We start from the raw sequence: 25534 nt of genomic DNA, 5'->3' as shown, positions 1-25534 counted from the left end.
CGTATAAAATACGATAACCAGAGAATATTCAATACGATATTTTCCTGGTATTACATGCGCATTTAAAACTTTCCAGAATACGCATTATTTACGAATATTTGTTAGCCATTTTATCGTGTCAAACGCGCATTAAAAATAGACATCAGATGCGTATAAAGACAGGTATACAATACGACGCCTACTGAGTATCAAACTCGCATTTAAACACGTATAAAACACGATAACCAGAGAATATTCAATACAATTTTATTAACTAATATGAATTCATAACATAATGATAATGACTAGCAGTAAGCAACCCGTAATACGGGTTATGAGTTATTAAATCACTAATAACAATAAAAACACATTAATAACTTGATATATTATCTAAAAAATTAAATACAAATTTATCTATAAATATTTTAACTTTGACTCCATATCAGCAACGTCATTGCTTATAGTCACAACACAGGTACCAGAAACGGAAAGTCAAGTAAAGCCTGCAAATACCTAAAAAATGATATTAAAAAAAAAATTACAATTTTTAATTACAAAAGTACTATTTGCATTTTATTGTTAGTAGAATTAGGATAATAATAACAGAAAATATATATTCCGTGACTACAGAATAATTAAAAAAGATTATAAAAAGGCTAGACAACACAATGTAGTAACACTGGCAAATAACACAACAACTTAATACTTGGACTGAAAAGATTTTATTTATTACAATATTTGAACAATCGAGGGACAATTATAGTTGAACAATTTAAACAATTATACCATAAAATAGCAAGCAAATCGTAAAATATTTCTTAGAAATGATCTATTTTTTTCATTTGACTACTATTTTCAAGTTGCCTATAAGCATTTACATTAATAACTACGTTGAGCCTAATACTATCTATTTCAATTTAACTATTATCATTAAACATATTACCAGTAATCTTACTATTGCTGCAACTGAATAAATGAACGTAAAAGAATCTTACAAATTGTGATCTTTTCTAATCAAAGATTTTATTTAAACTTAAGATTTATTGAAATCCATATCTTTTTATATGTTTACATACATTAGTCGTTTATCAAAAATATTAAACAACATTTACTTACATCAATTAATATTAATTAAAAAAGAATCTAGACTACAATGCACAATATTATTTTTACCTTAATGCATAAAAATAATAAATTCACCATCTTGTATAAAAAAATGAAGCAATGTCAATCAGTATATTTTACTCTAAATTAATTATTTAAATATATATATATATATATATATATATATATATATATATATATATATATATATATATATATATATATATATATATATATATATATGGGAACATGGGGTAAAATGACGAATGGGGCAAGATGACGACCTACAGTTATCTCTTAAGCAAAACTAAATATAACAGTTGATTTTAGCTGAAAGGGAAGTAGATTAATTTTACTAGATTTATCAATGGTTTCTTTTTAAATATTATTTTTGTGACGAAAGTTAAGTATTAAAAAAGTTTTTCTGACATTGAGAAAAAAACTTTTTATCCTCGTTTGACTTGATTTATTGCATTGCTACATCACCAGCTAAAGGTAAGTTTTATTTTTTGGGACAGACTAAGATACAGGCGTTTTTCGAAACAGTCATCATCTTGCCCCATGTTCCCCTATATATCTATTCACATACCTTTAAATAGTGGTATTACACTTTACACAATGAAATATGTAAATACATCATCATTTTTTCAACTACTTTCAAAAATTTTTTTTTTTTTTTTTAGTCTGTTATTTTTTCTAAGAAAGAATATTTATAAAGATACAGAGAAATATAAAATATACTGAAATATAGGCAGATTTATGTTTATAAACTTTTGTGTCAACAAATTACAGTCAGTTTTCCATGTTAAATACATAAAATATATATCTAATATAACATATATCAAATATCATATAAATACAATATAAAATAAAACAAAATAGTAAACTTACTCAAATCAGTATCAGTTATACTGTGTGAAGTAACTAAAAAACACTTCAGCTCTTTTCAATTGCTCTAAAAAATAACTTTCAGCTCTTTCCAATTGCACTAAAAAGAAAAAAAAAACTTACTTAGATAAGTTGCCAAGTTCTTAAGAATCTGAAAACAAATAAGTAAAAAAACAAAGAACAAACAAACATTTATTTGTTAAAACTACTATATTTAAACAATTTTTTAAATTTGTTAAAATTACTTTATTTAAACAAATTAAATTTAAAAAAGTGTAACGCCAATTCTCCTTAAATGCTAAAAAAAGATTTTCAACTTAAATTTGCTTGCATATCTTGCTTGTAAAACCATGTGAATAAGAAACACTTTTAGAAAAGCCTAGAAATTACTTAAAGATGACATATGCAAAATTTAAGTTTGAACGTTGACTGGACTAATTATTAGCAGATGTTTTTAAAAAATTCATAAAAATTTACATATATTCGTTCTTTTATATTGCATAAATCCATCATATGATAAATCTGAAATGAAAAAATGTAATGGATAAGTAAATACAAAGAAAAACATCATATATGAATCACAAATCAATATATCAGATAGAGATAAGATGTCATGATAAGAGAGTAGTAGTTGTTAAGTATTGTTATTTCATGTTAGCTCGTAGAAAATAATTCATGTTGGTACGCCAATGGTTCTAAAAATTTAAATTAAGATATAAACAAAATGTATATGTGGCAAAATGATTTTTCTTGAGTGGCTTTTACTGAACGATTAAAAGCAGTGAGTTTCAATAATAAAACCACTTATAATTTTTAACAATAGACACCAACATAAAGGTAAGCCAAATGTAAAAACATTAGTAACATAAATAGCAACTTTATGCAAAATCTTGCTCAACACGATTGCCAAGTCACACACTTTGAAAACATGGTCCATAAATATTATAAGAAGTGTTTATATATGTTATATAAATTTAAATAAATATATTGTGTTTTATAGTTAGTATATATATTTATATTATGCTGTTTCTATGTCATGCAAAACAACATAATATAAACATATATACTAACTATAAAACACAATATATTTATTTAAATTTATATAACATATATAAAAACTTCTTATAATATTTATATACACAATAGATACATTTTATACTATTTTAAAAATACATTTATAAAACAATTATATAACACATATTACCACATACATATATTTATCAAAAACTTTTTAATTTTGAACATAATATAAACACATATGCAAACTATAAACATATATAACTTGAATTGCGTGAACAAAAAATTTAAAAATAACATGAAAAAATCTAAAAAGGTTCATATATATTTATATATAAAGACATATATCTCATAATAAAATATCAAATTATAATCATATTTAATTTAAATCAAATACTTATTGAATGAAGAACAAAAAACAGATAAGAGAACTGCAATCCTAATAACAAAATTTTACGTTTAGCAACAATTAAAATGTCAGTTTTGGCTCAAAATTTTAACTTATTTTTCTAAATTTTCTAAAACAGAACAAAAAAAGGTGATAGCATAACAGAAATGTCAATAAAATAGTAATCAACGGAATAAAATAAGCAATGTATGAAATGATAGGATTTAACATATATTTGAATTATATAAGTTTAGGACTTCATAAAACTAAATTAATAAATTTAAAAGTAGTAATAAATATTTTTATGATAACTCTTTTAGTGCAAAAAAGTACTGTAACTGTACTGGAGATAATTTACTAAATTGCTCAAGAGAAACCTTTTTAATTTAAATTTTATTTTGGCTATATCAGTTTAAGCATGCGTTTTAAAAGCAAAGATTTTCGTTATTCCCTTATTTGTTAATTATTTGTTAATGATCTTCATACGTCCATTAAGTTTGCTACTGTTTACCACTTTGCTGATGACACTAACCTAATGCTAATTAATAAATCCTTAAAAAAAATTAACAAACACATTAACCATGATCTTGCCAATCTAGTTCAGTGGCTTCGCTCCAACAAACTTTTTCTAAACTCTAACAAAACTGAACTTATTATCTTTAAATCAAATAAAACAAAAATCTATAAACATATGAACTTTAGATTAAGTGGCAAAAAAATTGAACCTGTTAACTCAATTAAATATCTTGGTATAAAAATTAATTCAAATCTTTCCTTTTTATCCCACTGTGAAGACTTAGCAATGAAACTAAGTAGATCTAATGGTATGTTGGCCAAAGTTCGCCATTATGTTAATCTTGAAACACTTTTGAACATATACCATGCTATTTTCGGCTCACATCTTATATATGCATGCCAAATTTGGGGGCAGTCCCATCAACAAGCTCTTATTAGGTTATCCCACCTCCAAAACAAGGCTTTAAAAATTATTTATTTTCAGAATATTAAATTTAATTCTAATGTGCTCTATCTAACTTCTAAAGTATTAAAACTATGTGACTATATTCAATTTTCAAACTGCCAATTTGTCTGGAACCACCAACACAATAACCTACCTTTAACTTTCATCAATTTCTTTTCCAAAAGTGCCAACTCTCGTTATCACCTTCGTTCCAATAGTAATTTAAACCTGTCTGTCTCTAAACATTGCTCTCATAAATACGGACATAAATCTATAAAGTATCAAAGCATTAAAACTTGGAACAACCTTCCTTATGAACTAAAAGCTCTCAATTCATTCTCAACCTTTAAAACTAGATTATTCTACTTTTTATTAAAAAAATATATTTTTTTTTTATAATTTATATTATAAATTTTTTTTGTCTTTAGTTTTTTTTTTTTTTTCTTTTTTTTTTTTTTTTTTTTTAATTTTTATTATATATTTTTTTGTCATTACTATTGCTTATTGTAATTTCTATAAATATTTACATTACTATTATTAACTACTTTTAACTATTACTACTAATATTAATATTGTTATCATTATTATTATTATTATTTTTGTTATTATTGTTATTATTATTAAATATATTACTATTATTATTATTGTTATTGTTGTTATTATTATTATTATTACTAAGATTAATTGTATATAAATAAACTATTTTTTAAGGTATTTACTTGAGATTAGTATTTCAATACTATTTGTAAATAGCCGTGAAAATTTATTTTCAGAATATATATGATTGATTGATTGATTGATTGATTGTTAATATTTGATCAAAATCGGGTTCGATATCATATCCGATTTTGATCAAATATTATAAATACGTATTTTTGATAAATAAGTGGTATTGAACTCGAATTCGAAACTTAAAACTAAATGCGCATTTTTCTGGTATCAATGGCGGTATGTTATACGTGATCAATACTCCGAGTATTTTCAATACTAGATATGCCGACTGGGTTGTTAGACCAAGCTATTCGAGTTGAATTTCATAGGACTGATGTTTAATAGATGATATTATTTTTGTTACTCGATGTTGAATTTGCTAGTGGGTAGCAATGTCGGAATTTAAATGCGGCGACCATGGCTTGCACAGCAAACTTAAGGTGGGGGCGAATGTAAATGAGATACAGCGTGCGTCATAAATAAAAACTGCAACTGCAAAACTTTTTTTTGACTCGCCCTAGCATTCTATTAGCTACGGCTATTGATACGGCTGACTCTACTTGTGGTCTGACGTTAAAGTCATTGGAGACCATCACACCAAGATCTCGTTTGACTACAGTCTTTTTGAGTGGGCAACGCAAGTCGTTGACGTTAGCCATTGAATATTCGTGCATCGACTTGTTATATGTGCGACAAACATGCATTACTTTGAATTTCTCAGTTTTAAAATGCATGAGGCAAATATGTCACTATTCTACTGCTCTGTCAATATCAGCTTAGAAAGTGATGATGTCCGACTCCTTTTTAGTTAAGCCAATAGTTTTGCTGTCTTCAGCATACAGTTTGATATGGTGGATGATGCTGTCCAGCTTGTCATTAATGAAGATTACAAAGAGCATTGGGCCCAAGACCGAGCCTTAAGGCACACCACTAGTAACCACTTGCCCTTCAGATGTAATGTCGTTGACTTCGGTCACGTCACAATGCTCTTGCAATGAACAAAGCCATGTTGCTTTAGAGTAATTAAGCCATTAGCAACACAGAGCTTGTTTGCAAATATACTTTCCATCATTTTGCATGGAATAGATGTGAGCGAGATAAGCTGGTAGTTTGATACATTTAGTTTACTACCCTTCTTGAAAATAGACGTTACATACGACTTTCTCCACAAGTCGGGAATTACATTTAATACACGAGCAGTTGTAGATAAGCGAAAGAGGTTTGGCAAAGGTAGCTGCTTATTTGCTATGGAACCGTGGATGTAGCCGGTTGACTTTCTTTTATGAAGGTGGTTGAAGCACTTTTGTACTATATCATTAAAAAAACTTACTGGTTCGATATATATATATATATATATATATATATATATATATATATATATATATATATATATATATATATATATATATATATATATATATATATATATATATATATATATATATATTATATATATATATATATATATATATATATATATATATATATATATATATATATATATATATATATATATATATATATATGAAGACCTCAGTGGAAAAACCGGCGTTGTCACATTTAAAAAGTATTGAGAAAGTATTTATTGATCATTAATAAAAGCCTTTATTTAAAGCAAATGAAACTAAGCAATTTAAAAAAATTTATATTATAATTATTTTATTTAAAATTTATTTAAAAACAAAACATTTTGTAATTTTTTATACAAAATTTTTTTTTTCTTTGCTTTAAATAAAGACATTTATTAATGATCAACAAATACTTTCTTAATACTTTTTAAATGTGACAACGCCGGTTTTTCCACTGAGGTCTTCATATATATATATATATATATATATATATATATATATATATATATATATATTATATATATATATATATATATATATATATATATATATATATATATACAAATATATATATATATATATATACAAATATATATATATATATACAAATATACATATATATATATATACAAATATATATACATGTATATATATATAAATATATATATATATATATATGTATATATATATATAAATAAATATATATATATATATATATATATATATGTATATATGTGTATATATATATATATATATATATATATATATATATATATATATATATATATATATATATATATATATATATATATATATATACTGTGCCAGTTTTAGCACTACCAGCGCCCTGGGCGAGATTTTTACGGGGCCCCTAGCTTAATTTAACCCCATTCAAAAAAAAGGCAAAGGGTAAAATAACCAATTAGTTTCGCCCCTTTATATTCGGCGCCCTGGGCCATCGCCCAACCAGACCCTACCCTAACGCCGCCACTGTATATATATATATATATATATATATATATATATATATATATATATATATATATATATATATATATATATATATATATATATATATGTATATATATATCCAAAGACGGATCCAGCATTTTTTGGTCTTTGAGATAACTTCCAGACAAAAGTAAACTCCAAATCGTTATATGTTTATACTTATGTCAAATAGAGATGCCTTGCAAAAAGTTGCGATGATTGAAACTTGGGAACCAAAAAGCCCAAAAATTTTGGAGCCTGTGAACAAAAAAATCCCAAAATTTTCAGGGTTGCCTTCTGATGTTTTTTAAAGTCAAATTTCTCAAATCTGGTTTGTTATTTTATCGTTGGGCCTGGAATTTTTGTTTTAATTTATTTTAGGAAATCGGGTGTAAATCTGGTTTATTTAAGTATTTTGTCATTTTTTTTTTCTGGTTTGTTTTTTAAAATCTGGTTTAATTTTGGTTTACTTATTAATAAATCGATTTAATCAAGTTTTTATTTCATAAAAAAAGTTTATTTTAGGGAAAGAAAGATTTCTATTTTTTCATTTTATAAAAGAACAATCAAGTTTAAAATAAATGAAAAAAATGTGCACATGTGTGAAATCTGCAAACATTAAAAAAAAATTAGTTGTAATGTCATTAGAATGTTGTTTTCAACCTTCAATTGCCCAAAATATTTGAAAATTCATTTTTTGAGAAAAATCTGCCTGTAATAAATGTTGTTTACCAAAATAAAAAGGCTTTTTCAAATCTACCATTTCCTCATCTTATGGAGACAAAAAGTGAAGAAATTAAAAATCATTATATAAATTATCAGCATCATTATATAGAGTGTCTGAAAACTTTTAAGAAAAGTAAGTTTCTAAAAACACCGCTGAATTCTGAACTGCTTTATGAGACCATTTAGAAGTTTAAGGAGACCTAATTGCCTTAACTGTCTATGTGTTTCATTTCTAACTATTTTGTTGAGTCTTCTCACAGTTCATCTGCATAAAAAAGACAAAGTCTTGGATGCAGTCATTCAGAGCAAGTCATATTATATAAGGTGAATGATTTTTTACCAGGACTTTAAAACAATTGAGTCAATAATGCTGTAGCAAATGAAACAGATGAGAGAGCTAGGAGAAAAAAAAATATTATTGTATTTGGTTTGAACCAGTCCATAAAAACCGATTTAAATGAAAGAAAAGAAGACGATAAAAAAGAAGTATTAAAAGTTATTAAAGATATAAGTTTAGAGAGTGTGCAAATTAAAAAAATTACGAGATTACGATCAAAGGATATGTCACAAAAGTCCCCAGTCATTTTTGAACTTGTTGATGTGCATGCAAGAAATCAAGTGCTAAAGTAGCTTTTCGAAACAGGGAAAAGATACCAAATATTTACTTTAATACTGACATTACTGAAGCAGAAAGAATTTTAACGAAGCAATTAAGGTCTGAAATTAAAATTTTAAATGGAAATTCAAACATAAACAATAGCTCATTTTATTATGGTATAAGAAGTAGTAAAATAGTAAAACTAAATAAAAAGACAATTTGAGTATAAAGTGGCCAAAAATAATAATAACATCTGAATATTTGAACGAACTGTGAACAATATTCAAAAATAAATGATAATGCAAAAGAGCCAGTTACAAATTCTGCACACAACTCAAATAGGTTGAAATGTTTATATACCAATGCCACATCATTTGAAAAAAGTAAACTAAATGAAGTTATGATTGAAATTGAATTAAATTGTCCAGATAAAATTTTCATTACAGAAACATGGTGGAATTATACTTCAGCAACAATCATACCTGGGTATAACCTTTATCATAGAGACCGCAAGAATACCATAGATGGTGGAGTCTGTATTTATGTAATTGACCAAATTGATTCTTTTAAAGTAAATAAGGAAGTCTACAACAATAAAAATGTTAAGCAGATAGGGTCTACAAATAAAATAAACAATGAATACATATTATGTGGCTGTATTTATAGACCAGGAAGTGATGATCTGGTAAACTGTCAAAACATAATCAATTCCATTAAAGAAAGTTACAGTTTGTTTCTCAAGAACTAAAATATATTCTGAAATTTTGATATGTGGTGATTTCAATTTTCTATCCTTGAATATTATATAGAATTCTAGTTACGAAAGTGTCTGCATCGCAAATAAAAAGAGACACAACATGTAAAAAAACCAACATTCCAACTAGATGACACAAAATTGACCAATATATTAGACTTAGGGTTTACAGACACTGCTTTTCGTATATCTAGCTTGGTGCATTTGGATCCCTTAGGAAAATAGAGGTCATCATATTTTACTTTTTAATTTTAATTATAAGGCACGTAATAATTCCAATAATATCACTACCAAACGATTATTCGTGAAAGAAAACGTGAATTTTCAAAATATTTATATAGACTTGATGTTGATCAGTGTTACAAAAGATTTCTTCAAATTTATGAAAATGGATGCAATAGTTTTATACCCTCATTTATTCAAAAAACAACTAAAATTAGAAGATCTCTATGAATGAATAAAGAATTGAAACACGAAATTCGACTTAAGCGTAATTTTTGGTATCGATACAAAGCTTCTCATTTCAAAAATTTAGATTTAAAAGAAGAATATAAATTATAAAATAAATCAGTTAAAAAACTTGTAAAGATGACAATCAAAAAATATGAAAAAAAAATTGCAACAGAATCAAAAAAAAATCCAAAACAAATTTATGCTTATATTAACAGTAAACTAAAAGTTAAAGAGCATATTATCAACTCAATCATATAAGAGCAATTACAACTGGAAATAACAAAATATCAACTGACAGTCAAGTTATTACTAATCAATTAAATAGATTTTTCAATTCTGTTTTATAAACGAAAGCCTAACTAATATGCCTACTTGTGAAAGTATGGCAGAAAAAATATGCCCAACCCCATTCATTAAAAAGGAAGATATAAAAAAACGATTATTAAATTTAAATGTGCAAAAGTCTCCAAGTATTGATAAAATTCATCCAATGTTTTTAAGTAAATGTGCTGACAGTTTAGCTAGACCACTTTGTATAAAATTTAACTGCTCATTTTTAAGTGGAACATTGCCTACAAGCTCGTTGAAAGCAAATCTTACACCAATTTTTAAAAACGGGGATAGGCTGCATGACGGTAACGACCGTCCAATTTTATTGAGCTCTGGAAACTAATGGAAAGTATTGTAAAGGGCACAATAATGAATCATTTAATTAAAAATAAATTAATAATACCAGAACAACATGGCTTCGTTAAATCAAAAGATTGTGTGACAAACCTTCTTGAAACATTAGATATAATAACAGAATTGATAAATGGGGGTAAATTTGTTGGTGTTGCCTTTTTGGATTTTTCAAAGGCATCGATTCAGTTCCGCATTCCAGGCTGCTCTTAAAACTGAAATCATTTGGTATTGTTGGAAAATTGTTGCAATGGTGTAAAGCTTTCTTAGCAAATCGAAAACAGAGAGTTGTTTTGGGATTATTTGAATCAGAATGGGAAACAGCTTGTAGTGGGGTACCACAAGGATAGGTTTTAGGACCCTTGCTTTTTATAATTTATATAAATGATTTAGCACAAAAATTGAACAATAAAGCAAGGCTATATGCTGATGATTTAAAAACAATTGCAGTTATAGAAAAAAATAAAGTAAGCCACTCTCTACAGTATGACAAAAAATGGCTAATCAGTTTTAATAAAGGTAAATGTAAAATTATGCATTTTGGTCGTGATAATCCGAAAAAAACATATAGTTTAAAATATGATGCTACAGAATCAGATACAATTCAACATGAACTAGTAGTAACGAAATTGGAAAGAGACCTAGGTGTTTATGTTTCGGACAATTTAAAATGGGAAAACCATATTGAAAAAATGGTAAGTAAGGCGAATCAAAAATTGGGTATGCTAAAACACCCAATTCTCTATCCAGATAAAACATCAACGAAATTTTTATATACGTCACTCGTTCGGCCGCACTTAGAATATGCTTTTCAAGTATGGAATCCATATTTTTTTAGGGACATAGACTTAATCAAAAGGGTTCAACGAAAAGCTTCAAAAACTGGCTACAAAAAAAAGGGAGACAGTTACGAACAAAGGTTAAAGAAAATGGACTTACAAAATCTATCGAAAAGAAGAGAAAATGGTGATCTTATCCAAATGTATACAGTCCTAAACAAACGTGATACTATCAATTGGCATCGTGAAACAGAAGTATTGGTTAGGCTAACCGGAGGGCACAATCTAAGGTTGAGAAGGCAGTATGTTCCAAACTTCTTGCCGAGGCATTATTTCTTCACGAACCGTATAGTTGAAAATTGGAATCGTTTGGAAGGTGATATTGTCAATTCCATTTCAGTGATTAATTTAAAAAAAAAACTTAATAAATTAAGCGAAAAAAACGCTGATAATATCTAACATCTACTGTTGTTAGGTTCTTTCTTGAGACTCTCAAAAACACAGCTTCAATTATTATTATTATCATTAATTATCGCATAGGTTGGAAAAGAGATCTATATCCATATGCAAGCGAGAAAGAAAATATATTTTAAAGGTTGATAGTGTCGGATTTAGTATAGGTGTTTGGGAGTGAACTACTTTCTCCACGCCACTTTGAAGGCTGTACTGGACCTCCTTAAACAGTCACACACTCGTCCTTTTCCTTTTCCCTCCCTCTCTTATAATTGAATTTAAATATTTAAGGATGAATTTTTGGATAAAAAAACATTTTTTCAAAGTTTAAATCTTAAATAAGGCTTTAAAGCAAAAATTATGATTTTTTTCTTTTTTTTTAGGTCTGGTTTATTTCTGGTTTATTTTTGTTTTGTGCCTGAAAAAAAACTTGGCAACCCTGAAGTGCACGCATACCTCTATTTCAAAATAAGTAAATAAGATAGTGTTAATCTCTGTAAAAAATCGAGTTTGTTGCGCGGTTGTCTCTCTTTTCAAACCTCTGTTCCGACATTGAGCATCCTTGACGTCTGAAAACCCGGATTTTTAGGGGATAGGCAAATTGGGATATATAGGGATAATCAATCAATCAATTGATATATTATGAAATAGTTGTTACATTCACGGAAGTTTACAAATAGTACATGTACTAATCTTAAGTAAAAACCTTGCAAATAAAAGCTACTAAATATATTGTTAATACTAATAGTAATATTAATCGTCCACAGCTGTAACAAAACGAACATTAAAAGTTAAAGGAGTAAAATACTAATAATGATAATAATAAGAGCGGTAGTAGTAACAATAATAACAATTCAATGATAAGAGTATAATGATAATAATAAAAATAAAATGACAACAATAAAATAATTACAATAATCATAAAAAGAATAATAGTAATTTAGTATTAGTCACACAAATACACATTTTATTAATGTGATTTATATTATAATCATATTTTATTAATGTGATTTATATTATACAGTGATTTATAAACTCAAATAAATAATCAAATATACTAATAACGTTGGTTATATAAAAACCTTACACGACAGTAATTATGAAAACATCAGAATATAAAATAATGTTCATACACACATTATGTTACATACGCACATATATAGACACATACAAATATATACATAGAAACAAACACACATACACACTTACGTTCACGAATACACATAAACACATATACTTATATCTCCCTGTATTCAATAGTTATGTATACAGTAATTGTATTCATACATAATATACACACATGAATGTAGATTCATATATACTATACACAAATATACGTATATACACAGACGTACATATACATACGCACACATACATAAACACATACATACATACACATATATAACCATAAAAACATATACATGCATTTAAAAATATTATATATGTGTATTATATATGTATACATTACATACACATACACACATATATGCATACATATATACATATCAACCCTCGGAATTAGGGTCGGCATTCGGCAATGCCGACCTAACTGTCGACCTGAAAGTGTTTGAGGTCACACACGCACACATATATATACACATATAAATATATACAAACATACACATACACACATACACATCCATATATACATGTACACATAAATACATATACACTCACGCTTATTCGCATGCGCTTATCACAAACATATCTTATACATAGATACACACATCTTTGGATTTACAAACTGTATTTGATTAGGAAGAATTTTAGGTCATAGGGATAGGCGCATTGCAGTGTACGTACATCGACATATGTAGCAATAGGCACATTGAGTGTGCATACATCGACTGAGGGTTTGGTCAGGTTGTGTTGAACTGAAAAATTAATCTTTTTCATATTTGCGGACTTAAAGGAAACGGTTGGAATCAAGGTTTGAAAAGAGAGCTTATGGTGAAAAGACTAAATTCCAGCCGCATCTTTACAAAATTGTTTCTACAAACATATTAACAAAAAGGTCAATATGAAGGTTTTGCTTTTCTAGTAAGATAAATCTTTCAGCATTTAGGATATAATTACAGCAATTATTATAAATGAAAACTGTTTGAAAAAAAAACGACAACCAAAAGTATATCAATTAAACTAAAATACAGTCACTATGACCAAGTTTCAGCCACGCGTATGCGTATGAACCTAATTACAGCCAATATAAAAAAAAGCTTTTTACCAATACTTTTATGTTTTGCATTTAAAATATTTAAAAATTAATTGTATTACTAAATACTGAATCCATAATTTTTTTAATCCTACAAATTTAGCCGGTTGACAGATAAACAATAAGCAAAACAGTTTTAGTGATTTTATTTAAGTGGATCTACTTAAAGTTTGTTTAGTTTAAAGTTAAAATAAATATATTCTTAAACATCAATTAGAAAATGATTGTTTAACTTAATACTAAGCACTCATCAATAAATAAACTTGCCTAAACTTAATTAGGATGCCTAAACTTGTAAAAAAATATATTTTCAGGAGTGAGTTGCATCACCTTGCCCATGGGCAAGAAAAAATAAAGTATACATGTTGATTACAAACAAAGCTTTTTTTTTTAATGTAAATAAAAACCAAACACAAAACTAGAATTAATATTTTAAATAAGAACCTATATTATGTGTAAATCAGGATAATTGATGTCAATCTATACTACTGTTTTAAAAGTGAACTATATAAAAGATTTAAACGGTACGAACAAAAATTCATAACAACATAATCAAATTACGCATTGTTTTTTTATACTTTTATTGGTTTATTCTTATAGCAAAGATTTTTTTCAAGGATTGTCTTTTGACAATACCTCTGCTTCCTTTATTTTTAAGTTTGGTAGTCTTTTCAATTTATGCATATCTTTTTCCGTTTCATTTTGAGCTTTTTTTTGCATCTGCTTTAATTGTGACTCATATGCTTCCTTAGAAGTAAGCACAAAAAGTTTGTCTGCATTCTAAACTTTTTTGTTCTTTGTAAAACTTGCATCTGAATATAGCAAAATATAATTATCTCCATCTCCTGGATAAAATGAATTTTTAAAAGAGAAATTTGGGACAAAAGATCAAAGCTGAAATCAGATACAAATACAAAATCAGAAGCTGAAAGAGTTGAAACTGTAAAATCAATCTCATGCTGATCAATAGGCTGTTCAATTTCAGAGTCAGACGTAATCCTAAAGCTGTCTTGAAACTTACTAGTAAATGCAGCTTTATTATTCGCAGCTTTTAGTTTTATATTTTACATACTTAGTTCCACTAAACCATCACTGCTATGTTCTGGAATTTCTACTACGGTTATTGGTTCAGCTAAACAGTCATGATCATTTGCTATAGCAAATCTTGGGTTGGTAATTACATGTTGTTTCAAGTCAATATCTGGTAAAAGTATTTTTGCTGTCTGTTGTTTGATTAATATGCTCAACTGTTGTTGTATTATCAATTGTTTTAATTTAATCAAAGAGATTAGTCACTAACCTGTCTTCCGAATACATACATTTTGGCAAGTAAACTTCAGCCGGAGTAATGGAAGGATTATATGGAAGGATTCCACGTGATTTAAAGCCAGATTCAATATTAGCTTTTTTCTTACTTTTATTCCAGGCCTTGGTTAAAAGTCCTGTGAAATTGGCCTTATTTATTATAACCCTAAGGTGATTAGACATCATATCCTGGACTGCGTTATTATATGAAACTTTTAATGACTTAAATACAGTTTGATCGCAAGGTTGAAGCCAATTGCTTGTATGAGCAGGTAATTCAACAATTTCAATTCGGTTTTGTATGGCCATATCTATTAACTCTAGAAAATTGTGGGAATCGTGGCCATGCAAAATTAATACTTGTGGACGTTGTGTCCAATGTTTTTTAAAAATGTAAGCTCAAACCATAGTTTTGCAATCCCTTGTTTAGTCCATCCAGATTCACTTGGACTCCAGTTGGTTCCTTCAGGGGCATCTAGAACTTGAAAACTTTGAAGGTATTTTATTGTGTTCCCTTTTCGAATCACATGAGGTGGTAAGGCTCTTCCTGCTGCACTCACACAAACAATTAAAGCAATCATTTCTCGATTTCCACTGGTTCTCATATGTAAATATTTAGTACCTTATGCAGCGACAATTTTTTGCGCCTTAAAGTCTAGCTGCAGCCTGTCTCATCCATGTTCCATATTACTTCAAGCTGACAGTTTTTAATGACTTCTTTAAGTGCGGTAAAATAATTTGCCACCTTTATAGGATTCATGCATTGACGATGAACTGATGCTGTTGATTCTGGTTGTTGAAAAGTTACTTTTCTGTAATGTTGATTGTTTAATAGTTTCACCATTTATTAGATGGTTTGCCATTCTTAAAAGAATATCCATATTTTCTGGCGAGCTTGCCAGCATATACCATGAATTGCTCTTTTCCAAAACCAATGCCCATCCTAGCTCTATTGTCTGCAAAATCAAGTAACTTTTTTTTGAGATCAAGTAACATTAAAGTTTTTCTTCCTGCTTTTGCATCTATCCCAATTTTTCCATTTATCTTGCTCTGCAAAGTTGCTCGAGATATTTTTTAAAAATTTAGCAGCAGCTCTAACAGACATTTTAGGTGAACCAATAACAGTTTATAGTTTCAAGTAACACTTCCTCTTTATATTTCACATATTTACTTTGAGTTGGAAGACATTGTTTCTTATTATGAAATTTTTTTTTATTATCAGCCATTCTAAAATGAAAACTTTATATTATAAATTATTAAAACTTTCAATTAAAGATTATTTTTTTAATATAATTTCATTTATAAGCAATAATCTTCATGAAACAATATAATATCTTTCAATTATTTTGACTTTTGTTTATTTTTAAGTCATCATCATCATATTTTAAAAATATTATATAAATATTTAACTAAATAAATGCATATATTTAAGATTGATAAGTTTTAGGACATAAATATAACATAAAGTATTAAAAGAATATAATCTAATAATATAAATATCGTACAAGTATGAGTTACTTTTAGACACTCGTGAACCTAATTTCGGCCTTGGCCGAAATAAGGTTTATACCTGGTCGGGTTCTGGTCTTTCTACCAGGAGCATTTAATTCAGAAATATAATCTATAGAAATGACTCAGCATAATTATAAAGCTAAAATTGTCTTTTTAAGAAATATATTTATAGTTTAAAATAATTACCATTTCGTTAAGTAATAAATATTTAATGCTTATAAGCTTCAAACTGGATGCTTACATGATATTTTAAATTTAAAGTAGTATTTTTTCGAGATAGATATTTAATATGATGTTTCTTCTATTATAAACACCCGCCAACTAAAATGTTTTTTTTTATTGTCTGAGTTCATGCCAGTCTCAAAAAAGTCGCATTAACAAGCATAAAGCAGAAACCAAGATAGAAATGTTAAATTTAAAATGTGGGTGGAATTTGGTCACTGGCTCGAATTTGGTCACTTTGCGGATGACTAGGGATTGCCAGACGTTCGGCTTTTACGAAGAAGACAACGCCAAACCTGTAAAAATAACTTGTTTTATTGTGTTCTCCTTCATAAAAGCCGGACGTCTGGCAACCCTACGCATGGTGCAAAAACAAAAATGGTAGTGATATAAATAATAACAATTTTTTATCCATTTTTAAATATAAATGGTTTTGTTTATATCAATTTTTTTTAATGAATAAATTGGTTAAAGTTTAAAATGGTATCAATTAAATTATTGTTGAATAAATTTTTTGCTGTGGTTTAGTCAAACTGGTATAAGAAATGTTGAAAGAAGTTTTCATTTTATCCCAGTTTAATTGGATTATTGAGAGCTAACATAAAACAAATCAGACGTTTAAATGCGTTCTTACCCGTTATATATATGTTCATTAACATTAAAATGGTTTGCAAAAAACTTTTTTTGTTTTAAAATGTTTTCTTGAAATATTGTTTCCATAAAAAGAAGTTAGATTATTGCAAACAAGAAAAAAGTAGTAAGAGGCAAAAAGTTGTTTCAATGAAATGGACTGGAGGACTTCAGTGAATAATGTTCTCAAGCAATCATTAAAGTAACTTAAATCAGCAGCTTAAAAATAATCCTGAATACTTTACAATAAGTTCAAGTTTTTTTGAATCCACCATAGTCTTGTGATGGCTGCACAATTGAGTACTGATAACTAGTGTAATTGCTGAAAATTTAATATTGTTCAAATTGAATACCGCGAATGGGGCTGCATAGAAATTTGAAAAATTCATTTAGAATGTTGAATTGGTACTAGCTCTTGTATATAACTGATAATTTTAAACCTAGAACTATGACTTGAGTTTTGAGAGGTTTTATTTGAAATTTTTCTTAATTAAAGAGAAAAACAACTTCTATTAAAATATTTTTATCTAAACTTACTTCACAAGGTGTTATCAGGAAATTTTAAATTAAAAAACACCTATGATTTTTTGAAATTATTCGTATTGCAAATTTTGTTAAGTCCTTCAATAATTGTGTCACAATGATCAGAATTATTGTGAGGATTGTGCAATTATTTAATATTTTATTTGTAATAATTATATATATATATATATATATATATATATATATATATATATATATATATATATATATATATATATATATGTATATATACATACATATATATATTTATTTATTTATATATATATATATATATATATACATATACATATATATATACATATATATACATATAAACATATATATATATATATATATATATATATATATATATATATATATATATATATATATACTACTGTGATCAAAAAGTAAGGTGAATTTTTAATTTAAGTTGGTAGGAATGTCATTAACATTTGCGCCAAATTACATGTCAAACTCATAATTTTTTTGTTTTGTTTACGCTTGTTTCTGAAGTACCAAAAGTGCATTCGGCGATTTTCATGATGTCTAATTTTGTTGAGCAAAGAATTGCTATTAAATTTTGTTTGCAGAATGATATTTCTGCTGCTGAAACGTATCGAATGTTGCAAAAGGCCTTAGGTGAAGAGACTATGTCTCAAAAAAATGTTTACAAGTGGTACAAAGACTTCAAAGAAGGCCGAGAACGTGTTGATGACTTGGAACGCTCTGGACGACCATTGACTTCGATTGATGATCGCCACATCAACAAAATCAAAGAATTGGTGCTTGCAAATTGTCGGTTAACCATTCGAGACCTTGTTGACATGGTTGGAATATCATTTGGGTTGGTGCAAGCGATTTTGAAGGATCATTTGGGCCTCAGAAGACTCAAATCACGTTTGGTGCCGAAATTTCTCAATTTCTTTAAAAAAGAGCGTCGCGTTAAAACGTGTGAAGCTATGCTTTCTGACTATCAAGACGTCTACAAACAAATTATTACTGCGATGAGACTTGGGTCTACGCACATCCGACCAATCGAGTGAATACCGTGAAAAAGGCGAGCCGAGACCGAAGCAACCATGTCAAAATCACTCAAAAATCAAGGTCATGTTGTTTTCTTTGATTATTGTGGTGTCATGGACTACGAATTCCTTCCAACTGGCCAAACTGTCAACAAGGAATATTATTTAAGCGTTATGCAACGTTTGCGTGAAGCTATTCGCAAAAAGAGACCGGAATTATGGGCCAATAACTCTTGGATTTTGCACCACGATAATGCACCTTCGCATACAGCACTATTTCTTCGTGAGTTTTTCGCTAAAAACTCTACCCATGTTGCTCCACAACCACCGTATTCGCCCGACTTAGCACCGTGTGACTTCTGCCTGTTCCTAAAGCTCAAGAGACCACTCCGGGGAAATCGTTTTGAGTCCATTGAAGAGATCCAACGTGAATCTGCACGCGCATTGAAGGCTATCCTTACTGAGGACTTTTCGGCATGCTTTGAAGACTGGAAAAAATGTTGGTAAAAGTGCATTGGGGCCGGGGGGGGATTATTTTGAGGGGGACGATACAGATTTGGAAGAATAAATAAAGATTTTTCATTTTATAAAAAAATTCACCTTACTTTTTGATCACAGTAGTATATACATATATATTATATAGCCTAAATTTCTTTTAAGCACCAAAAATGTAAATATTTTCAGACATTGAGCAAACTTCAAAGGTTTGTATATTTAGACTTGTGTCAAATAAGGATGATTTTCATAGATTGGAGTCTGGGAACAAAAGAACCCTAAAATTTTAGCCATACTTGCCCTAAATGTGAAAGCAATAAGTTGAATAAATTTTTTTTTGTTGCTATTCTCAACTAAGTTTATGTTTATCAACAAATTTAAAATTTTATATAATAATTTATTAGTGTTCAAAATTATGACTATATGTTTGGAAACCCTCTCAGTTTGAGCGGGTAAAATTTAATTAAGGTCATAATTTTTGAACACTAAGATATTACTTTACGGCTTTTAAAATTTATAGATAATTACAAATTTAATTAATAATAGTAAAAAAAAAATTTAATCAATTTTTTGCTTTCACATTTAGGGCAGGTGTAGCTAAAGTTTTGAAGCTTTTTTGTTCCTAGGTTCCGAGCATTGCAATTTTTGCTAAGTAACCTGAATTAACATCTATAAACATATAAATGTTTGGAGTTAGCTCCATGTCTGGAAGTCTCAAAAAACATCAAAAGATGCTTTTGATGTTTTGAGATAGATCATCCTCTGTATATATATATATATATATATATATATATATATATATATATATATATATATATATATATATATATATATATATATATATATATATATATATTTCACTTAGATAGTATTAGCTTACTTTTTTTTTTTTTTTTTTTTTTTTTTTGTGTTATTCACCTCCTCAAGGCCAGGAAGGCCACTACAGATGAGGAGGCTACTTAATAGTGGTTATAACCCTCTCTCAACTCTATAACTTCGAAACACGAACCTTGACGAACAAGGCCGCTGCGCGGAGAAACAAGTTGAGCGCGGTACTACCAGGGACGTGGTGGGGATCGAACTCGGAACCTCTCGCTTATAAAGCGAGCGCTTTACCACTACACCACTACCGCATTACTTACATGCTTTTACTAATCTGCAGCTTTATCACTTTAGCCAGTTCTTTTTGGTAATTCAACAAAGTTTACATTCCAACTTTTTGGCATTAAAGTTGTTCATTGAATAAAGGTACTTTTTAATTATTTTTTATTGTTATAATTCTCCTAATAGAGCTAAATCTCTAATGGATACTGTGGATTCTTATCTGTTTTGGAGAATCTCTTATGGTATTGCATTTATTGCAGTACAAAGAAAGAGCGAATTGAGTGTAAAGCATCCCGCAATACAATTTTCCAGTTTTTCAATGTTAGCTATTTTGATTTGAAACCTAATGTCAAAAAAATCCATATTATTCCATTAAAGTGCTCTATTTGTCCGTTTCCTCTGGGATTAAGCCTCATTCTGCTCGTGGCAATGCCTAGGATATGCAAGAAAGTACTTCTCCTGATAATAGAGAACTGCCTCTGTCAGAATAAATATAAGCAACCATGATTATATTTATTCTGACAAAGAGAACAGATTCTTGAAACAAACAAAGAGAACAGATTCTTGAAACACTAAATTACCAAAGATGTATCAGAGCAAGGAAAAGCGAATGGAAATTGTGCTAGTAAATAATTGTAAAGATATACCAATTTTTAGTTGATGTCAGAAGTGGGCTTAGCGTGTGCTTCTTTTTCAACAGCTGGTTAGTGTTTTTCGTGTTTTAAAGATTTTGAGAAGGCCAGTGTTTGTACATTTGTTTTAATATTGCAGCTAACAGAAAATCAGTCGCATCTGTTTCAACAACAAATTGTTTTTTCAATTGTTTTTGCAACAGCATTTGCTGTGTCGTTTTTTAGTAGTTTAAAAGCGTCTGTAGCTTGCTGATTAAGTGTGAATGTTGATCACTGTAATAACAGACTTACCTTTTCAGATTAAATAAAGATTATCTTTTAGTAGTAGGAGAACAGCTTACAATTCTTTGTAATACTTTACCATTTAGTGGTACTGGTAAATTAAGTAGGGATTCTAATCTCTCTGGGTCTGACTTTATACTATTAGGAGATACAGTATAAACAGGTAGATTAATTGAATTAATTGGGATTGCACTTTTGTAATCACCTTTTTTTTTAAGACTACAAATTGACATAAGAGGTAATGTTCCTCCAAAAGGTATTCTTATATTGCTATGCTGTTTCAAAAGCTTGACCAAAAATAACATCACACATAAATAAAGCAGTATCTACATACTTCTGATTTTAAAAAATTCTATTTACTCTACAATAACGTTGAATTTTATATGGGTTTTAATACTGATTGACAATGCATTTGTTGATAAGGTTGTCTAAGCATCCGGTATTTGTTAATGCAAAAAAATTCTCCTCATTTATTTCTACTATCTGAATTGCATGTGAGGGGCAATTAGGGGCCCAGCACTTAATATTACTAATAAATCTTCGGATTCATTAACAGCTAATAATCTATTTTATTTACACACTTTAGCAATATGTCCTTGTTTTTGACATTTGTGGCAAACTGCGTTTTGAGCAGGATAAGTACTATTTGTTTCCACAGAAGTCACACAGTTTTGTGGTTGTTGGTGAAGTTTTTTGATTATCGGTATATTTTCTTGCATTAGAATTTGCAGTACGTTAGACTGATACTGTTCGGAAAATTTTTGTGCAAATTCTAGTAATCTTTCTTGATCGAATACTGATAATAGTTTGAGAGTCTTGTGTTCTAGTAGTTTCTGGCGTATCAAACTGCATTTATCACTTAAACCTAATATCGGGTGTTACAGCTTTAAAGTTGCAGTCTCTTGCTACATTTTGGAAAGCTTGTATGAATTTTTCCAGTGTTTTGCCAGTATGTTGTTTGTGTGTTGCTAACAGATGTCACGTGAATAATTCGTTTTTCGGTTTATGATACAACAATGTGAGAACTTCAATTGCATTTTCATCAATTAGAGAGTGGGATATTTATGCATAAACAGTCGGTGGTACGAAGTTAATTAATATCCTCAGCTTTTTTTCAGATGTAGATCCTAAAGGTAAAAAAGAGTTTTCTAGAATTTCAAACTAGGGAGTTTTTTTCTTGTGTAGATGTTAAAGACAGCGAGTACATTTTACAGAAGCATTGTAAAATTTAATAGCAATAGCATTTCACAAGTTTAAAAAATAGCATGAGTTTTTTTGTTTTTTATGTTTTGATTTTTATTATGATTATTATAAGGGTTGATTATGTAATAAATAATGCGTATGTACGCAGAGGAAGAGCGAGGAGGAGGAGTTGTTGAAGGTATACAAGTACATATAAGGGGGGGGAGGATGGAGTTGGTCCTAAATCAATGGTTTTATTGCGTACGTGTTTTATGGAGGCCCCCAAATTATTTTTTTTGAGTTGTTTTTATTCATGATGGTCTGAATTTATTTTACAAAAAATCATCTGTAGCCTGATCTCGTCACTAGCGTGCAATGTTCTGAACTATCAAAACCGTGCAAAATATTTTTATTAATTTTTATTCACCGAATAATAAAAAAAAGTTTAAAGTTAAAAATAGATGTTTTTTTATATTAAAATGATGATTTCACTTATATAATTATGTTTAGGCAACAATTGTTGGTTTTTTAAAGATGTACCTGCTGTTGGTGCTGATTCTACTCTATGTGGATGGTAAACCAAACATAGTTATATTTATTGCTGACGATTTAGGTATTGCTGACATTGGATGCTTTGGCAACAGTAGCATTAAAACTCCAAATATAGACTATATTGCAAAGAATGGTATGAAACTGATGCATAATTTAGCAGCAGAGTCAATATGTACACCAAGTCGTGCTGCATTGTTAACTGGCAGATATGCATTAAGGCTGGGTTTTGGTGCATTTGAGGACGATGCTAGCAGAGTGATTCTTAGATCATCTAGCTCTTCTGGTTTACAGCCGACACATAAAACATTTGGTCACGTCCTAAAAGAAAACAATTTTACCACCGGTTATTTTGGCAAATGGCATTTAGGTATTCACTGCTGTAACAACAGTGATTTTTCGCATTTTCCTTTAAACCATGGTTTTGATTATTATTATGGATTACCATTAACCAACGTACAAGATTGCAGTGATATTGATAACGGAGCTTATGAATTGGTGCCTCGTTTACCCTTTCCAATAAGTGGAATGTTTTTACCAACAATTTGTGTTACAATTTTTATATTAGTAAAAAGTAATTTCATTTGTAAAAGGTATATTGTTTTTCTCACAGCAACTTATTTTATTCTTTGGTGTTTATTTATTTTATGGTGTATGATAGTTCGTTACACGAATTGCTTTGTTATGCGAAACCGTGATGTAGTCGAACAACCTGTAGATTTATCTCAATTTACATCGAAGTTAACCAAAGAAGTTAACGGATTTATTGAAAATAATAAAAGAGTTCCTTTTCTTGCTGTTGTTGCATATCATAAAGTTCATTCAGCATTAAAAACACATCCAAGTTTTGTAGGACACAGTAAACATGGTAAATATGGCGATAATGTGGAAGAACTCGATCACTCGGTTGGACTAATTCTTGATAAATTGAAAGAACTTGAAGTGCTTGATAAAACTTTTATTTATTTTACATCAGATCATGGACCTGCGTTATATATGATAGTTAATGGAGAATATCACGGAGGCTGGAAAGGAAGCTATAGAGGTGGTAAATCTTCCAGTTTTGAAGGTGGCATAAGAGTTCCAACTGTTGTAATGTGGCCTGGTAAGATACCTAGTAACACACAATACGCTCATCCTACTAGTCTTCTAGATGTGTATCCGACTTTGATGTCTATTTCTAACATAAGTGCTCCGTCAAACCAATTGTTAGATGGTATGGATATTTCAGATATTTTGAGAGGTTTTAATGTTGATCCTCGTCCGAGGTTTTTATATCATTATTGTGGAGCGAAACTAGAGGCTGTTACATACACAACTGATGATGGCAATGTTTGGAAATTGCATTATCAAATTCCTAAGTCTCACAATGAAAGTAATTTTTGTGATGGTTCATTATGTAAATGTTTTGGTGATAGTGTTTTAAAATTACAATCACCAGAACTATATAATATAGTGAAAGACTATTCAGAATCTCATTCAATTTCAAGCGAAGATGAAAATTATAGTAATGTTCGCTCCACGATTGATAAAGCTGTAGCGAGCCATATTGATTCTATTAAATATGTTGAACGCCAGTTATCGAAGGAAAAAAATAGATTTTCACTTGACAGACAACTGTGGTGCAATAAACCGTTTTTTTAATTTTTAATGTTTAATTTCTAATGATTTTTTTTTTATTTTTTTTTTTTTTTGCAATCGTAATATTACTTTTTTTGTTATTTAATGGTCATTTAAAATGGGCCTCTTATCAAAGGTAAGATTGCATAATAAACAAAATTATATAAATATAATTTATATATATTAAAAATTATATAAAAATATTATAGATGGTTTAATTAAAAAAATTATAGCTCTACGAAATTAATGTCTATGACTACATTTTATAGCATTTGAAAAGCAAAATCGATAACAAAACATTCTTAAAGCTTTAAAGCTTGGAAAAAAGTCCAGCAAATGTCCTTTAACTTAAACCCCCGATAACTCAATCTTCCGATCACTCGAAGTAAAAAATTAAGAGAAAAGTTAACC

General features: G+C 28.6%; 2 protein-coding genes and 1 long non-coding RNA gene across 6 annotated transcripts; 2 read left to right on the top strand and 1 right to left on the bottom strand.

Annotated features, from left to right (window-relative positions):
• Positions 1 to 353: 353 nt before the first annotated feature.
• LOC136081684 (uncharacterized) lies at positions 354 to 2980 on the bottom strand. Of its 2 annotated transcripts, XR_010639018.1 has the most exons (3): positions 2449 to 2980; positions 1975 to 2071; positions 354 to 492 (listed from the first exon to the last, which is right to left on the bottom strand). It is a non-coding gene; the product is annotated as an uncharacterized LOC136081684 (long non-coding RNA). The 2 variants fall into 2 exon arrangements; XR_010639017.1 differs by lacking the exon at positions 2449 to 2980 and having other exon boundaries at positions 1975 to 2248.
• A 14426-nt stretch (positions 2981 to 17406) lies between these two features.
• LOC100213116 (steryl-sulfatase) lies at positions 17407 to 25310 on the top strand. 3 transcript variants are annotated; one of them, XM_065799404.1, is made up of 3 exons: positions 17407 to 17463; positions 20931 to 21002; positions 23465 to 25310. In XM_065799404.1, exon 3 carries the CDS (start codon positions 23489 to 23491, stop codon positions 25145 to 25147), a length of 1659 nt encoding a protein of 552 aa, XP_065655476.1. In that variant the 5' UTR covers positions 17407 to 17463; positions 20931 to 21002; positions 23465 to 23488; the 3' UTR covers positions 25148 to 25310. The 3 variants fall into 3 exon arrangements, with proteins under 3 accessions (XP_065655476.1, XP_065655478.1, XP_065655477.1); XM_065799406.1 differs by having other exon boundaries at positions 23568 to 25308; XM_065799405.1 differs by lacking the exon at positions 17407 to 17463 and adding an exon at positions 19907 to 19963.
• On the top strand, positions 18780 to 19280 carry LOC136081237 (protein GVQW3-like). Its single transcript, XM_065798538.1, has one exon. It carries the CDS (start codon positions 18780 to 18782, stop codon positions 19278 to 19280), a length of 501 nt encoding a protein of 166 aa, XP_065654610.1.
• Positions 25311 to 25534: the final 224 nt, after the last annotated feature.

This window comes from Hydra vulgaris, chromosome 06 (genome assembly GCF_038396675.1).
Source record: "Hydra vulgaris chromosome 06, alternate assembly HydraT2T_AEP".
In the NCBI taxonomy this organism is placed as follows: Eukaryota; Metazoa; Cnidaria; class Hydrozoa; order Anthoathecata; family Hydridae; genus Hydra; species Hydra vulgaris.
Note: the sequence above shows the minus strand (reverse complement) of the source record. Positions and strands in the feature narration are given on the sequence as shown.

Bases quoted from the DNA above. Each gene is read 5' to 3' on its own strand.
- LOC136081237 (XM_065798538.1), top strand. From the start codon at position 18,780: ATGTCTAATTTTGTTGAGCAAAGAATTGCTATTAAATTTTGTTTGCAG.
- LOC100213116 (XM_065799404.1), top strand. From the start codon at position 23,489: ATGTACCTGCTGTTGGTGCTGATTCTACTCTATGTGGATGGTAAACCA.